Raw genomic sequence first — 18,108 nt, 5'->3', positions numbered from 1 at the left:
GGTTGGTTCGGGAAAGGGAGGGGCGGAGCGCTTCTCCTTACCGGGCGGTGTCAGCTGAAGAAAACGGGATAGAGGAGCTGTGAGAGGCCGACAGAGGGATTCGTTTCCCCGGGTGGTATTACTGAATTGCACCAGCGGACTTACAGGTAAGAGGAAGGAGCGTTTTAGGGCGTTTTCTCGCTTCTCGTGAGGGGAAGGTTGGCTGAGGATTTATAACTCACTGCGGCACATCTGCTCCTCTTCCATCCAGCAAAAAGAAATACATTTACCAGCTCACCTCAGGGTGTGTTTAGAGATCATGAATCAAAAATATGCAGTTGGTCGTTAAAGATGCGCAGTATATGTGGGTTATAATATGTATTCAAAGCTTGTGTCTCAATATATTATTATTAGTATTTGACTTTTTTAATTTTCATTTTCAGTAACTTAATCCAGTTGATGTATTATGGAGAATCCCCTGCAGCTAATGGAGCTTCTAAAAGTTAAAAATGAGATTTATTGTGCTAGAATATGTCCATACTTAACAAGGCAATGCTTTTCCTGCACTTAATGCTGGAGAATATAAAATCATAAATGGCTACTAAAGTGTGAACAACATGTTTTATGGTTGTTTCCAAATAGCTGCATTCATCTCAGTTTATAATGAATAATACTGGAGTGTGGCTGGCAGACATGCAGCCATGTGTCAGGATTAAGTGCATCGTCATTCTTCAATAACATGTGTGTGTGTGTGTGTGTGTGTGTGTGAGGGTCCATCAGGGCTCCTGTAGGTTATAAAGAAGACACTCCTTCAGTCATGTGCATCAGTGGATGAATGAGTCCTCAGAGTTGAAATCTGGAGGACAAATAGCATCCGGACAATGCAGTGTCATTGATTATCTCAGCACCAGACCAAGAAGATTAATTTAATTTGTTAACTTTATTAGCTGGCTTTCCCCCCCAAACACATAGATACAGATACATAGTTCTCAAACATGCTATGTATGTATCATGTAATGTTGTTTCTATAACATATTTCTGTGATTTTATGATTAGTATTGGCATAAACAGACTTCTAATCCGATTCTACTATAATTTACCCAGACAAACAGAGCAAGGACAAACCTTAAAATCCTTCAGAATAAAGGCCTGTTCTTCCTGCAGCAGTGACATCTGGTGGCAGTATAAATATATGTTATTATATTAATATATTTTTTGTAATCAACCAATGTTGCATGAAAGATATTTGCAAAGACACCAAACACAATCATGTCTTTACATATTATAAACATAGCTTAAGTTTAATGCATTTCTTATTGACTGGAAATACAGTCAAAGTGCTTATGAAAATGCCTCCACACCATTGTTTCCAGTTTGGTGAATCAGTATGTACAGTATGATGTACAGTATGTATTGTCATGAGGAGGATACTGTCTGCATTGTGTGCACTGGCTGTTTTGCATTAAGAGACATTGCTGACCCTGTCATTGCCTGCCTAGATCTGCGTGTTTATCTTTGTCTGGTATACCATGCAACCATTACGTTTGCATGCATGCGCCAGAGCGTGGCCCATTTGTTTATTTGCCAGTGCTGTAACGTGACCATGGCACGTGGAGATTTTATAGGACGCTGAGAGGTATCCTGATTGAAACTGAGCACATTTTTACATGAAAAGGTGATTTAAATTTGAACAGATATTTAAATCCGACAGGATTTCCTAGCCTAGTCTTTTTGTTTTCTAACGTATCTTCACACAACAGGTGGAATTCATCTCTATAAGTTAGATCTGCGTTTCTCATCAAATCAGATCTTTTGATGAATGGCCAAATAGGGGAAACAGCTGCAGTATGAGAGGTCTCTTATTTTCTATATGATGTTTGGAGGTAGATGCCATTGATATCTCAGATTTATAATGCCTGATTTGTCTGAATGGCTTTGGCTTCCGGCTTTTATTGATTGTCTATGGACGTAAATACATCAAGTTGCCATATTTGTCTTGTGTCAGCTAGCAGTTCTCAAATTAAATTGAAAAGTACGGACTAATCTCACTACCTCTTATTACAGGGACTGTGTATCTCGGCCGATATCTTGCTACTAAAAGCATCATCCTAGCCTAATGGGCTAAGATCTAATGGGATTTATTTATCTGTTACTGGAGGTAGATATATCTGTGTCCGCATGCTGAAACAGATATATTCAGATACCTTATTACATTATCCTATTTAGTGGTATTAAAGGGTCAGCTCGCCCAAATTACAAAATAATTCTCTCATACAACAACCCTCCAATAATCTTAAGTAAATACTAAAGGGACGATACATGATATTTTCAAGTATTGTGATAAAAACGCTCAGATAAAGAAGTATGTTGTGTTTTTGAATGCTTTGAGTAGACACCTCCATTGTATTTAGGTAGTAAAGAGATAGAGTAATATCCTTAGGCTCACCTTTTAGCATCTTGGTAAAACCCAAATTAGTTTCTCTTATATACTTCAAAACAGTCAAATACAGATGCGAACAGTGTTCAGTTAGTTGCAACTTGCAACTTCACCACTAGATGCCACCAAATCCTACACATTGGATATTATATATACATTATATCACATACATTCTTAAACACTGGTCCTTTAACCTTATTTGCAAGTGGAAAAGATTTTTTTATGATTTGGGTGAACTCATTGTAGATGTAAATATGTGGATCGAATCATATATGTTTTTGTTCTAGTGAGAAATATTAAATATCTATAAATAGTAACTGTAATATAAATATCTTCTATACCCCCATTACAGAATCATATTACACCAAAGGCAATCTACATAAATCAATTAGATGTTATATAAGCGTCTCTATGCTGATGTAACGCTAATGCTAAATGGCTCTTTGTATAATAGATCAAGATACTTTCTATTTTCCTGGTTGAGTTAACAGAGCCGTGCTGTTTGAAAGCTGTATATGGCTCCAGGCTAACCCGAGCATTTAACAATTAATAGAGGAATAATGAACACACCATGCTATTGTATGTCATAGATCTAAGAAAAACGGCCCCGAACCATCCTATTTAACAGATGTGTGTCTGTTGTACCCTCTGCCCAAGTTATGAATATGCTCACATTCACTACAGTAAACTGGGCGCTGAATCTTCCAAAGCAGATACTCAAAATATCATCAATAATACTTAAATGAAATGATTTATTAAAGTGAGACTGTATAACTATTGAAAGTAGAGTCTGAGCATTTTTAGTAATATTATTATTGTCACTTGTGGCCATAGTGTCCATTGTTCAGCAGAAGTCACATAGGGTTCACTTTAATGCATAAACATTTCAGGCCAATGTTCTTCCTTGGCATGCAAAGTGGCAACAATATTTTAATATTATGAAAAGCATCAGTGTGGCTGACAATTGTCAGTACAAAGGAGCTCACAACGTCACACCATTGTATCCTGGCGACACAGCTATCCGCACAGCTAAAGAGAACAGAAGATTTATGGGAAATGCTGAAGCACTAGCATAGATATTATACATATATTTTAGCATGTCAACAGGCTACCAATCATCTCAACCATGGTTTGTTTGCCTGAATTGAATGGAGGTGCTGGAGATGAATTTAATAGTAAAGTATCAGTGTTTAAAATGGTATATAGATATTGACTCATTGCTAAAATTGTATCTAAATGCAGCATTTTTTCTTGTGTTCTGCTGTTTTACAGTATAGTAAACATGTCAAAGGTCAGTGCTGAGGAGATGGAGGAGATCAGGGAGGCCTTCCAGAAAGTGGGTGAGTAAAAATGTGTGTGTGTGTGTGTGTGTGTGGATATTGCAGACAGACAACCATCAGAAATGATATATTAGTCAATAATGTTTGAAGTGGGGTAAAGCAGCTGACAGACACATGTCCTTATACACTATGTGTGCTCCATCTGGCAGACAGATGTTTTTATGGGATTTATGGAAAGAAATGAAACCTTGGATACTCATACACATTTCAGTCATTGGAATTCCATGTATGTATGTTTGCTATTTGTTTTTGCATTTTGGTGAGAGTGAGATGAGAAGGTACCACTCTCTCTGTGCGTTAAATGTGAAGATTCCCAGTTTCAGTCTTTATGCTAAGCTAAGCTAACTGTCTCCAGGCAGTTTTTCAATTGGTAATGCAGACTTTAAATATGGGTTGCCAGTCAATTTCCAAGCCCAAGCTGAAATAACCTGGGTGACATCCCCAGTGTTATTTTTTCAGACCTGACAGAGTTAAACTGCGATAGTTATTTCTTATTTGTACACAATTATAAACACATGCATTTAACCAGCAGAGAACACTGAATCTAGTCCCACTCGACTTTAGTATAGCAAATATTACCCACAAATGTCATGTAGATACTGACTGAATCCTGATGGTTGTATCAGTCGGGAGTAGAGATGAGCAGCGTGGGCTCTGGGTAAAATATTGCCTGAACTTTTCCCTCCCTCTTGCCCCCACCCCTCTCTTTTCTAGATGTGGACAGCAACGGGTACATCAGCGCCTCTGAACTCGGTAATCTGTTCCAGGAGGTGCGCTGTCCTCTGCCTGGATACCAGATCAGAGAACTCCTTCAGAAGCTGGACAGAGACAACGACAGCCGCATCAACCTTGAAGAGTTCACGGCTGTAGGTAACACTAACAAATAAACTAACTCAGCTGATTCACAGCTTTACTAACAGTTCACCAACTAACTATTGTTGATTAAATAAAGGATATCTGACTCACATTCAACTGATAAATTAGCTGGTTTATATTAAGATAAATTGATTACTACTCTCTGTGGTACCTGTTGATTTTGAACTGAAGAGGTGAGTAACTGACTAACTGGGAAAAAGACTAACTAACAAATGGGTAAATCACAGATATTAATCAATATCTTGCCACAATTTGAGTCTAAGCCTTGATGTTTTCGTGTGCACATTCAGATTTTCAAGGATATGAAGGACGACCGCATGGCTCAGGGTTTCAGGAAAGCTCTCAACAAGAAAGAAGGCATTGTAGCCATCGGGGGCACCAGCAATATCTCTAGTGAAGGAACTCAGCATTCGATCTCTGGTTGGTAAAGCTGCACAACTTGTCTGATCACTGATTAACACAAATACCCACAGAATGATGTAATCAATACCATCACGCCAACGTGACACTGGACTCAACTGTATTTCAGAGCAGGAGCGCTTCGCCTTTGCCAACTACATCAACTCTTCTTTGGAGAAGGATCCAGACTGTAAACATGTCCTGCCCATCAACCCCAGCACTGAAGCTCTGTTCAAAGCAGTGGCAGATGGCATCGTGCTTTGGTAAATATTAACAAGGCATATCTTATCAGCAAAATGGATGCTCTCAAATCATATGTTCTTCATCATATTGATCACCCACTTTGTAATTATTTGTACCTTTCTATCCAGAACCTCTATATGTAATTTTATCCTTAACTCCACTGCTGCTCCAAATCTGTTAACTTTAAGCTTTTAGGCGTTGTATCAGTTCACTGTGCTGATGTGTTTTTCTTATATGTGTTTTTGCAGTAAACTCATCAACCTCTCTGTTCCTGACACCATTGATGAGAGAACCATCAATAAAAAGAAACTCACGCCTTTCACCATACAGGTTAGTTGATCAGTCGCCTAACTAGTCCACATATTATGTATCATGTGAGAAAACAATATCAAAGGGACTGAACTTACAGCTTTTTATATTTATATAGTATATATATGCACGTTTAAGACATAAAAGCCATTTGAAAAACAATAAACACCTTTTATTTGACAATGACACCATGTTTATATCTAAAACTACATAACTTATTAAACATATACATTATATCACATGAATCTGAACTCCACTTTGGCCTCTTTCATCACTTGTTCATCAGTTTCCTCCTGACTTTGTGTATATTTTTTCCCCTCAACAGGAGAATCTGAACTTGGCTCTGAATTCAGCCTCGGCCATTGGCTGCCAGGTTGTCAATATTGGAGCTCAAGATCTGAAGGAGGGAAAACCTCACCTGGTGCTTGGACTCCTCTGGCAGATTATCAAGATAGGACTGTTTGCTCATATAGAGCTGAGCCGCAATGAAGGTATGTACACACACACACACAAACACACACACACAGAGTCAGACCTGAGTGTGGTACTGCAGGACATTAAATTACATCATATCTATCTGTAGATATAAAACTAAAACATACCCACAGACACATTTTTTTTGCTTTTTGCTTTTATTTACCACTCATTCAAATCAGATTCATGGTTGTGTTTCTGTGTACAGCGATAGCAGCGTTGCTAGGGGAAGGCGAGAGTCTGGAGGATTTGATGAAACTCAGTCCTGAGGAGCTCCTGCTTCGCTGGGCCAATTTCCATTTAAAGAAAGTTGGCATGTCCATATCAAACTTTTCTGGCGATATTAAGGTAAGGAAGTGTTAGTGTGATCTTACTGTCTCTCTTACTGTATTACCACTGAAATTATAATTTCACTGCTAAATCTTTACAACTGAGTCAGACAGCTTAGTTCCGCAGTTCTTTGAGGTAGTGTGCTGCCATTCAAAATGTCTAATAAACTATTTATTACGCAGTAATGTTACATATTGAAAACAACAAAATGCCTGTGAAATCAAAAATCAAGAAACTAGAGATATGCTACGTATCACAATACAGAGATTACTATTCAAAATATTATAATATGTTGCAATAATGTGATACAGACTTTAGAAAAAACTGTCACTGTATAAAGAGCACACCACCATATGCATAAAATCTGAGTAAAAACCAGTTTACCTTTTATGCAACAAGAACTATGGGATCTGCATTTGTATTTATCGCAGTCTCTGTAAAATCCTACATCAAAGCCCATTTTTACCTTTAACAACACTGTTATCCAGCGGTTGGAGGTTTAAACACAAAAATCGATACAGTGTTTATAAGAAGAAGAATTTTGCAATATACAAGAATCAATAAGAAAAATCAATATTTCCTGACACCCCTCGTTGTAGTGGGGGAGTAACTCTCAGTGTGGTTTGGTACGTGGTCACATCTCCCTGTCTATCTGTTTCTGTGCAGGACTCCAAGGCGTACTTCCACCTGCTTGAGCAGATCGCTCCAGACGGCAGCAAAGAGGACGTTCCACGGGTTGATGTCGAAATGACTGGTCTTTATGTAAGTTAATAAAGTTACAGCTAGAATACTTTTTATCTTAGACAGCAAAGTGTAATTTTTATATTCTATTTATTTAGTATTATTTTAGTTGTAAAACTGATATCTACTGTATATGGAAATGAGAGAGCCTGTTTTCTCCTAGCACAACATAAATCTGTATTTGTGTGTCTGTGTGTGTCACCAGGAGAAAGATCTCACGAAGCGAGCAGAGTGTATGCTCAAACAGGCCGACCGCCTTGGCTGCCGACAGTTTGTAACCGCCACTGACGTCGTGTGTGGAAATGCAAAGCTCAATATGGCCTTTGTAGCCACGCTCTTCAACAAACACCCGGCTCTCACCAAACCAGAGAACCAAGAGTGGAACCTGGAGAGTAAGCGTGGATGAATAATCCCTCTCTCACATACAGTATACTTTTAAAAATGTCCATTAAAAACCTCCTGTGCAGTCCTGTGTCTGCCAGGCTTACCTCTCTCTCTCTTACTGTCTCTCCCAAGGTGAAACCAGAGAGGAGAGAACTTTCAGGAACTGGATGAACTCTCTCGGAGTCAGTCCACATGTTCACCATATCTACGGGTTGGTATCTAGTTAGCCTTTCTGCTCTTTATTCCCACGCTGATGGCACAACTCGTTGTTTCATTACATGCATGTGTGTATATATATCTTTCTATATGTGTGTTAATGCAGCGACCTGCATGATGCCATGGTGATTCTGCAGCTTTATGAAAGAATAAAGGTGCCAGTGGACTGGGACAATAGAGTCAACCGCCCTCCATTCAAAGGAGTAGGAGGAGGACATTTAAAAAAGGTAAATGCACATACTACTTTCCAAACTGCTACAGTATCTAAGACAAGATAAGATAAGATAGATTTTATTGATCCCACACTGGGGAAATTCTCTTGTTAAAGCAGCTCCAGATATATAGCAGATAAGAAAAAAGAAAAGAAAATACACAAACAAACAACAAAATAAAATATAAAATAATTGCACCATACAAAAAAATATACAGTATATATACATCAGTAATTTAGCAGGAGACAATAAGCTAGACAGGGCTATGAATATACAGTATAGGTCTAAATGCTAATGTGCATGTAAGAAATGATATTTACATATATATTCATGTAAGAGCTATGTAAGAACTATCTACAGCAGGGATACTCTGATTTAGTTTACCATAAAATATGCTTATTTTGTGCGTGTGTGTGTGCGACAGATGGAAAACTGCACCTACGCTGTGGAGCTGGGCAAGAAAAGCGCAGGTTTTTCCCTGGTGGGAATTGGCGGACAGGACCTCTACGATGGAAATCCAACTTTAACTCTGGCACTGGTGTGGCAGTTGATGAGGAGGTGACTAACACTTAATAAACAAGCTTAACTTTATCACATGGCAATAAACAAGCAAAAACACCACTGTGAAGAAAGACAGCGTCCTCAGACTCAGAATGTTTGAGTTGCTGTACAGCCCAGAAGAGGGAGATGGCACTCTTCTCTCAGCACAGTTTCTGTCAGAGTCACATAGTGGAAGGACTGACAGACAATTGGAAACAGTGGAGTTTATGGGAGATATAGTATTAATTTAGCTAAATATTACATAACATTAAAACTGACAGTATTGGGAGGCCACCAGTCATCTCACATTGTCTAATTTATTTACAGTAATAATGGCAAGTTATTCTATTGCATCTTAAAATAATCTGCCTACCTGTTTAACTCACTGATTGTACCACAGGCTTCATACTGTAGCTAGAAATAACTTAATTGTTGATATTCATACATTTGATCTTATAATCTACGCAGGTACACTTTAAATGTTCTTGAAGACCTCGGACATGGAGAGGTCGCTGGAGATGATTTGATCATTTCATGGGTCAACAAGACTTTGGCTGGGGCTGGCAAGAGTTCCTCTATCAAAAGCTTTAAGGTGGGTTTTATTTTAGATGTTTTAAATGCAACCATCCTGTGTGCAGCGTCATCGTTGTAGGAGAAAGAATACATTTAGTTCAGGATTTGGTTTATACTGTATGTTATATGTTGAGTATACATGTGTGATATGTGTGTGTTTATCTCTCTGTTCAGGACAAAGTGATCGGTACCAGTGTTCCAGTTCTGGACGTGATTGACGCCATTCAGCCGCATAGTGTGAACTATGAGCTGGTTAAAACAGGAAGTCTGTCAGACGAAGACAAACTGGACAATGCCAAGTAATCCCCTACCTGATATTATCTCACTGTGTGCTTATTTGTAGTTGGTATTATATTTGGAAAGAGTAATAAGGTTGCAGCAGCCGGAGGCGGTAACAAAAAGTAGTGCAGTCAAGTCGTACAGCCTTCAAAGAATATACAGGAAGTCAGAAATATTGCCGTTGTTATCAACCAGAGAAGATATATTTAACAGATTAAACCTTTGGCTCCAAAAAGTGCGGCTGCCTTGATCTTTTGAGGTTATCGTTGCCCATGTGTACACAACGTCAGAGCAAGTTGGTATCAAGTTGTACACCGACACGCATTGCGCGGCAACAACCATTTCTACACATATGCATGTACATATATATATATATATATGCAAACTCTGGTGAGTGATAAAACACTCAGATCAGACTTAAAACATTAGAGAACTATAATTAATGAACATTCACAATAACACGGCTCTGCAGATATTTTCAGAAGCAACAACAGTAACTTTCAAAGTCCAAAGTAATGTAGATAAATCAATGATCAATGAAAATATCATATCACATATTTGCTGCATAAACAAGTAACTGAAAAATACAGCGAGTGTCACAGATATAATATGTTGCCATAGTGATCCTGACTGTGACCCTTTCCTGCACCAGGTATGCCATTTCCATGTCGAGGAAGATCGGGGCCAAAGTCTACGCCCTGCCTGAGGACTTGGTGGAGCTCAACCCCAAAATGGTGATGACCATCTTCGCCTGCCTGATGGGTAGAGGCATGAAGAGGGCATAAAAGAGACACACATACACTCACACACTCACACACACATAATGACTGACTGTCTGCGCCTGTTGGATTGTATGAGACATGAAGAGAGTGAACATAGCTTTATTGTTTTGTTCCTTTAAGGTTCTTCTGCATTAGCATAAATAGAAGTGTCACTTTATTCCCTCTATTCTGAGTTCAACTGTTAGGATACAGGAATGAACAATAACATGACACAAACAGTGGTGATCTTTGGGCTCAAAAGGAATGTGTATTTTCCAAATGTTCAGACAATGAAGTGAGACTTCTATAACGGCTACATGGCAGATATTTGGGTTTTTTTGGATCTCGGTTTTGCTTCGGGTCACTACGGTGGTTGAGTGATTAGCAGTGTCTCATTAAGAAAGACTCAACTTCCTATACTTCCTATAGATATGAATACAAGTGTGAGTGGGTTTGTCTAGACTGGCAACCTGTCCAGGGTTTGCCCAGTGCATGCTGGGATAGAAACGTGTCCTATCTGTGGCCCTGATGAGGGGTAAGGCTGTGATACATGGGAAACATTTAAAGACCGCTTAACATAAAGCAATAATTTAAGCTATTGAGAGTTGGGAGTTTTTTCTCAACATTTTTTATGTGTAATAAGATTTTATTGCACTTTTACCTCTGCATTCCTGCTTTTCTCCCAAACACATTACTTGACATTTGCATTGCATCAAAGTTTCCCATGTGTCACTGCCTCATGATATACCGACTAAGTTCTGCTGTATCTTCCAATGTGCCAGCAAATTCACAGTATGAGCATTTATCGTACTTAAGCCATAATATAATATCCTTTACTGAATACCTTTGGGCCTTTTTTATGTACAACCAAAGCTGTGCAAGATTACAGTCAGTGTATGTCTTCACACTAGCATCTATAAAACTGAATACCTTCATTTGTTTATAACCTAACCATTGATACTGATGCAATTAAGGTATTTTTAATGAGATTTTAAGGGGATAATTATGTAATACATGTGTACCTTTCACCACAACATGTTTCTTAATGGATTATCTTTAAGTTATTTCTAAGTGGTAAAACCCCCTTAAATCTGACTGGATGTCATCCATTTATTTGAATATTAAAAAGCATCTTACTTTTTCAGTTAAGGTGAAATCCTATTGGTAAACGGGGAAGGTGGGTAAACCCTCAAACCTTTATAATCCAGATAATCCTTTAATACCCATTGATAATACATCTATAAATGTATCCATCAATTGACCCCAAATTTGTGGTGAACCCATGAATTTGCACCTTAGTTGAAAGGTGCTAATAAGGTACAAACTAACGATTACCTGCAATACTGTTTTGTATATTTCAAGGACTTATTTAACCCTTAAAAACACCTTCATCAATGCAGAATTAATTAAAAATCATTTAATATATTATCCATCCATCTATTAACGTATTCATTATGAAACCACAAATTTGGGGGAATTACATACCTGAAATCTGCCTAAGAATTCTTTAAAATGTAATTTAATTGCACCATATTTCCGACCCCTCAATGCTGTCTGGAGATGATTATTCACACAGGAACAGAACATCTGTATTTGATGAGTTGAAGATGTAGAACTGATCCATGTGAACACTGTCAAAGATTTATCTGTTCCTAATTAAACAGCCTGATTGAAATATGACTTCAATTGTAATAAACATCCTAAGAACAATTTTTAGTCCTGTGTTAGTCTAGAATATCAATACATTTAGTCTTAACACTGCAGCTGAATATGTGGATACGTTATCCAGTTTTGTTGCTGCTGATTTTAACACTTGATATGTTTTGTTGTTGTTTTTCTTTCCCAAATGTTTCTCAGTAAAGCACTTTCCAATAAGCTGTTTATCTATGTCAGCTCTTTGGAATGTTATAAAAATAAAATATATTGCTTTACATGATAGCAATACTCCAAAAATCCTGTGTACAATCAGATTAATAATGAGAATTAATAAAAAAAATAATAAAAGCATTTTTCCATATGCTGTTTGATTTCTGTTTTCTGTTGCTGTTCTTTTTCTGTCCTGTATCGAATATTGGGTGTGACAGTGGATCTCCACCGCCCTCCACTCTGTCTTCACACGCCTTGAAAATAACAACACCCACATCAGAATGCTGTTTGTTGATTTCATTTAAGCATTCAACACGTTCTTCCCTGTGAAACTGAGCACTTTGGGCTTAAGTACCAAACTCTGCAACTGCATATTGGACTTCCTCACAAATAGATAGACAGTTCGGTTTAGTGGTAACACCTCCTCCACTCTAGTTCACAACACTGGAGCCCCTCTGGGCCATGTGTTCAGCTGTACACCCACAACTGCATCCAGCGACATGCAAACTGTCGGACAACACTACCTTCATCCGCCAGATTTAAAACTTCATTTTACAAGGAAATTAACAGTCCTGCAGAGTGGTGCACAGAGAGCAACCTACTGCTCAGCAAAACCAAAGAGCTGATCTTTGAATTTAGGGAAAAGGATGCAAAGACACCAGGGGCAGATCAAAAACAATGCCTGGTCCCCCCATCTGTCGCCCCAGTTTGACGTGAATTACTATCAGATTTATAATTTAGATACATTTTGAGAACAACACATCAAAAAAATAAATTGATTTAATGATCTATTGTGTCCATAGTATCAACTAGGCTTAAGTCCAATTAATAAAAAACATGTATTTGGAAAAATGGAGGGAGAATTGGAAATAAGACAATTAATTAATATGTATTTCTTTTTTAGTATTTTTTGGGGCTTTTATTGCCTTTATACGATAGTGACAGCTGAAGATAGACAGGAAAGTGGGGCAGAGAGAGGGGATGACATGCAGCAAAGGGCAACAGGTCGGATTCAAACCCTGGACCACTGCAGCAAGGACTCAACCTCAGTACATAGGACGCCAGCTCTACCAAATGAGCTAACCAGACAACCTAAAAATGTATTTCTAATGCCGCCTTTAGATGTTTCTTTACTAATGTGCCACAATAATTAGAGTTAAAATATCTTCATTTGGCGGCTTTTCCTAGCAAATATCGATATGTGATTCTTTGTGATTAAATCAGCATTTATTTATGGACACCACATGAATAACATCCTAACATCCAATAACATCCAACTTCAGTAGAGCTGTGGTGGAGCAAGTGAACAGTTTTAGGTTCCTGGGAATCAGCATCACAGAGAACCTGTCATGATGTCAATGTGGTGGTGTTGCCAGGCTGTTACTATGTCAACAGTGTGGTTGATATGATCATGATAGTATAGTTAATCAGAGCTGAGAGGCAGTTGTTGAGCCTGCTGGATGTGTCCTGAGTCTAATTCAACCAATCATGTTTGAGATTCAGACGAAAAGAAATGACTTGCTATTACCCTTCACATCCTTTAATTATTCATGTGTCTGTGTGTACCAGAATTTGGGATGAATTATGTTTCATTTCCCTAAATTCAGAACACACATCGAGCAAATTTTGGGCTAAAAACAGCAAATTTTATCTCAACTATTTATTCATTTGCTGAATCTGAATTGCATTTTGGATTAAAATCCAGTTTCTGAAATAAAATTCACGTCTCAATTAACATGTGCAGGTGTGTGAATAAAAACACATCCCTCTCAGTAACCAGGAGAATATACGCACACGAAGACACACTTGTACTTTAGAGGCCACTTCAAACAAGGTTCTTGAATTCAGATGAGCTTCGTGGTTGAAAAGGAACACACGCACACACACAATTTGCAATTTAAACGATGCTTTTGTCAAATGCCATGTGATCATTCCTTTGATCGGTTACATTTGTCCACTCCATCCATCCATCCATCCATCCATCCCTTCATATGAGTGTACGTCTGCCCTTCGTGATTAATGTCTTTTGAATGCAACCAAATAGATAAAGGCGATACAGATGGGCTGCAGCTAAACTACAGACGTGAACTGAACGTGATGGACTGATGAATTATTGTTGGATCAGAGAAATTTAACAGGTTTGTTGATTTGGAACATCTTTCTATCCCTCTCTCTTATGATCTGTTACAGCTATACAGCTTGTTGCTATGCCATCTGGTTTCCTTGGTGATGCATGATACAGGATGACCTCCTATTTGATGACCTTCCTTTTTTGACTATGGGTTCAGCATTGCTGATGTGTGTGTGCAGCCTAGTGAGTTGTGTTAGTTTGGCAGTCTGCATCAGCCTCTCTATGTTTGCATGTCTCTGTGTTGCAGCTTGCATTTTATTGTGTGTTATTAATGTATGTCATGACTGTGTGTGTGTCTATCTGCCTGGGAGATATGCATGTTTGTGTGTGTGTGTAGTCTAATAATGTGTTTGGTTCTTTCTGTAATGAACAAATGAAAATTAATTGAGTCTTGCCATGGTGTGTGTGTGTGTGTAGTATGACAGCCACAGTGCAGGATTCACACAGGCTGTCTGTGAAAACATGGACAGAGGAGGAGAGTGACCGAGCTGACAGCACACTTAGCAGGTACACACACATACATACATACATACATACATACACACATACATTTTTAGGATTTTATGTGCAGCACTGGTACCTGTACACACATTCGTAAGTTAATTTGGGGAACTATCCATACTTTAACTGATGTGTTGTATGCAATGTGTTGTTATCGCTATGTAATTTTGCAATCATAGTACATTATAAACATCTTTTAAAGCTTTATTGTCCATATTCGGGATCTTTAATTTAGACTTTATCGTTAAAGGTCCAGTGTGTAACATTTAGGAGGATCTATGGGCAGAAATGGAATATAATATTCATAGGTATGTTTCCATTGGTGTATAATCACTTGACAATAAGGATCATTGTGCTTTCATAGGATGGAACAAAGAAACCAAACATTGGCTCTAGTAAAGGCCTTTTGCGTTTTAGATGTTAAGATGATAGTTTCGTTGTCTGGGTGCAGACCTTTGAATCCACCCACTCCACCGAAATGTGAAGGAGTAGTAGTAGTCACTGAATATTTCTTTTTATGTATTTGTGATGTGTGTGTGGGTTTATGTGTGTAGAGCACAGTCGATGTGTGATGACACTTCTTCAGAGCTTCAGAGAATGGCGGCCATTGACAGAAGGGATATTAATTCCCAGAATTCCTTTCGTGGGAGAGGTGCTCTGTCCAGGTATGACCGCTGATAAATGAATTCACAAGTTGCTTTACATCTTTTTATATGTATTCAGGCATAATTTATTTCCAGCGTGTGTCATTTTTGTTTTTTTTGTCTGTCTACCTGTCTTCAGGATAGTTAGTATGGTGGTGACTCTGAGAGAATGGGCACACAAGAGTTTGACCGAGGAGGCGGAGAGACCGGATTCCTTCTTGGAACGTTTCAGGGGCCCTGCCCACACGGACATGCAAGCCCCGCCCAGCAGGTTCAGCCACAGCCACACTGGTTCTGATGCAGATAATGAAATCAGAGCCACCAGACGCAAGTAAGAAAGCAAAAAAAAAAAAAACACACAAAGAAAACATACACTTTTAAACATCGAATGACACAAAATATCTGTCTTCCTGTTTTTTGCCCCTCTCTATTAGGAGGAGGAAGTGTAATGTCGTGGTCTTATCGCCATCTGATAACGCATACTACCACTGGCTGCTGGTGATTGGTGTAGCTGTTTTTTACAACTGGACTCTACTAGTTGTCAGGTTGGGAACTATTGCTGTACAGCAATACGAATGGCAATTAAAGTACTACATCTTGCAATAGTATAAATCCTATTTCTCGGGTATGCGTGGCTCTGACTAGTTCCAGCTCAATCTTACTTCTTTTATCAACCTCGGGTCCAGACACTGTGAACCACGTGCCCACCACCAAACAGACAAAATAAGCAACTAGCTGGTAAACAGCGTTGAGAATTTAACCACTAAAGAGCCAGATATTCCCCCCAGGAGTTGGTAGAGACCAAAAACAGAGCTAAACATTAACATACATTTATCAGGAGGACAGAAATCCAACTTCAAATAAATGCTAATGTTGCTCCGTGTCTGCTGGGTGTGTAAATAGGCAACCAATGCCTATAAACAACACTAATTCTGTCAGCAGATGCTTTGGTAGGAAGTTACTGATACTACCACAACTGCTATTTCAGTGGCCAAAAGGGGGCACTGAGATTCCTGTTCAAAAGAATATATTTTACCAGTGCCTCTTTATTTGTTTGGTGCAGAAAGTTGCTGTAATCGACTTAAAGTGCAAATGTCTCAGCGTATCTGTTATTTGCAGGGCCTGTTTTGATGAGCTCCAGATGAAGAATGTTTTGGTGTGGCTGGTATTGGACTACATCTGCGATGGAGTCTATATCCTGGATATAGCTGTTCGTCTCCACACAGGTATTGACATTTTTTGAAAACTATTTGTCATCAAGATACGCCTACATTCATTCATTAATATATGTATGTTATGTTTATTATGTATGTGAAGGTTTCTTGGATCAAGGTTTGATGGTGAAAGATGTGCAACGTCTGAGAGAAACCTACGTTCGAACCCATCAGTGTAAAATTGACATTTGCTCCATCCTTCCAACTGACCTCCTGTACCTGACTGTTGGAATCAGCTACACTCCACTTCTTCGATTCAACCGGCTGCTGCGTCTGCCACGGCTGTTTGAGTTGTTTGAACGCACAGAGACACGAACAAGCTACCCCAATGCTTTCCGCATCTGTAAACTGGTTCTGTACATCCTGGTGATCATCCACTGGAACGCCTGTGGGTACTACAGCTTCTCCAAGGTCCTGGGACTGGGCTCTGATTCTTGGGTTTATCCCAATGCATCAGATCCTGAGTTTGGCTCCCTGACCAGAAGTTACATATATTGTCTGTACTGGTCCACTCTGACACTGACCACCATTGGAGAGACACCTCCGCCTGTTAGAGATGAGGAATACTTATTCCTGATATTTGACTTTTTGGTAAGTCCATAGCAAAGGCGTAACTTTAGCTGATATGATCTTACCATTAAAGAGCCATAAAGGTGTTATATCCTGTTGATCCCAGTTGTTCCAGTCTATCAAAACAGCTAACAGCTAATTTCTGTCCTAGGTTGGTGTTTTGATTTTTGCCTCCATTGTGGGTAATGTTGGGTCCATGATCTCCAATATGAATGCAACAAGAGCAGCCTTTCAGAGCCGCGTAGACACCCTGAAACACTACATGCACTTCAGACATGTAAGCAAGGTGCTAGAGCAGCGTGTCATCCGCTGGTTTGACTACCTCTGGACCAATCAGAAGACAATAGATGAACAGGAAGTGCTGAGGAGCCTGCCCAATAAACTGAGAGCAGAGATTGCTATTAATGTCCACCTAGAGACACTGAAGAAGGTAAAGACACCCAATGACATGCCATGCCGTTTCTAACCCTCTTAGCTCCATTAATGCAATGTATTTGTGTCAACGTTATCATCAAAAGGTAAAAATAAATTGTGTGTGTGTCTGTGTGGACATAGGTGCGTATTTTCCAGGACTGTGAGGCAGGCCTCCTCGTAGAATTGGTATTAAAACTTCGACCGCAGGTTTTCAGTCCTGGAGACTACATCTGTAGAAAGGTCAGTATTACTTTTACTCATACTGTTGAAGGACATAGCATATTGCTACTGCTGTCGCACTGTAATAGATATATTAAACTATGAATGGGCTGTCCAAACACAGCTGTACATTTATTCTTATAAAAGCTCAGCACTTACCCCAAAAACCTTCCCTTGCTTCCTCCTTTGATGACCATAATGCACGTATACACATTTAAGATGTATAATATGTTTTTCTATATATCTTTTGAATATATTCTGGACCTAGTGGTCCAAAGTCTTACTACTCACAGTAATGCTCAGGAAATGTCCTCTTAGTTTCTTTTTTCATTAATGTAAATGCTAAAAAGCTGTATGACCAGCACTTCTGACTGTGGACAGTACACCAAACCTTCTGCACATCTTTACGGCAGTTTGTGGATGCTAAGTGCACCCAACTTAGATAGATAGATAGAT

General features: G+C 38.9%; 2 protein-coding genes across 3 annotated transcripts in view; both read left to right on the top strand.

The window, feature by feature from the left end:
- On the top strand, nucleotides 1-12,113 carry LOC118333859 (plastin-3-like). Of its 2 annotated transcripts, XM_035669661.1 has the most exons (17): nucleotides 94-146; nucleotides 1,036-1,040; nucleotides 3,689-3,756; nucleotides 4,471-4,622; nucleotides 4,923-5,052; nucleotides 5,162-5,294; nucleotides 5,523-5,604; nucleotides 5,909-6,074; nucleotides 6,266-6,405; nucleotides 7,054-7,149; nucleotides 7,334-7,520; nucleotides 7,645-7,723; nucleotides 7,835-7,955; nucleotides 8,365-8,498; nucleotides 8,949-9,072; nucleotides 9,228-9,352; nucleotides 9,985-12,113. In XM_035669661.1, the coding sequence occupies exons 3-17, from the start codon at nucleotides 3,699-3,701 to the stop codon at nucleotides 10,115-10,117; spliced, it is 1,860 nt and encodes a 619-aa protein (XP_035525554.1). In that variant the 5' UTR covers nucleotides 94-146; nucleotides 1,036-1,040; nucleotides 3,689-3,698; the 3' UTR covers nucleotides 10,118-12,113. The 2 variants fall into 2 exon arrangements, with proteins under 2 accessions (XP_035525553.1, XP_035525554.1); XM_035669660.1 differs by lacking the exon at nucleotides 1,036-1,040 and having other exon boundaries at nucleotides 1-146.
- Nucleotides 12,114-14,508: 2,395 nt separating this feature from the next.
- Nucleotides 14,509-18,108, top strand: part of cnga2a (cyclic nucleotide gated channel subunit alpha 2a) — a 5,257-nt gene continuing 1,657 nt past the window's right edge. Inside the window, exons 1-8 of the mRNA XM_035669662.1 lie at nucleotides 14,509-14,597; nucleotides 15,146-15,256; nucleotides 15,375-15,566; nucleotides 15,670-15,780; nucleotides 16,355-16,461; nucleotides 16,553-17,040; nucleotides 17,171-17,449; nucleotides 17,575-17,673. Of these exons, the coding sequence (XP_035525555.1) occupies nucleotides 14,509-14,597; nucleotides 15,146-15,256; nucleotides 15,375-15,566; nucleotides 15,670-15,780; nucleotides 16,355-16,461; nucleotides 16,553-17,040; nucleotides 17,171-17,449; nucleotides 17,575-17,673 (1,476 nt within the window). The remainder of the gene's footprint in view (nucleotides 14,598-15,145; nucleotides 15,257-15,374; nucleotides 15,567-15,669; nucleotides 15,781-16,354; nucleotides 16,462-16,552; nucleotides 17,041-17,170; nucleotides 17,450-17,574; nucleotides 17,674-18,108) is intronic.

Source organism: Morone saxatilis, unplaced genomic scaffold (genome assembly GCF_004916995.1).
Source record: "Morone saxatilis isolate NCDOM2014 unplaced genomic scaffold, NCSU_SB_2.0 Contig22, whole genome shotgun sequence".
Classification (NCBI taxonomy): domain Eukaryota; kingdom Metazoa; phylum Chordata; class Actinopteri; family Moronidae; genus Morone; species Morone saxatilis.
The sequence above is the reverse complement of the archived record's forward strand: the minus strand, read 5'-3'. Positions and strand labels throughout refer to the sequence as shown.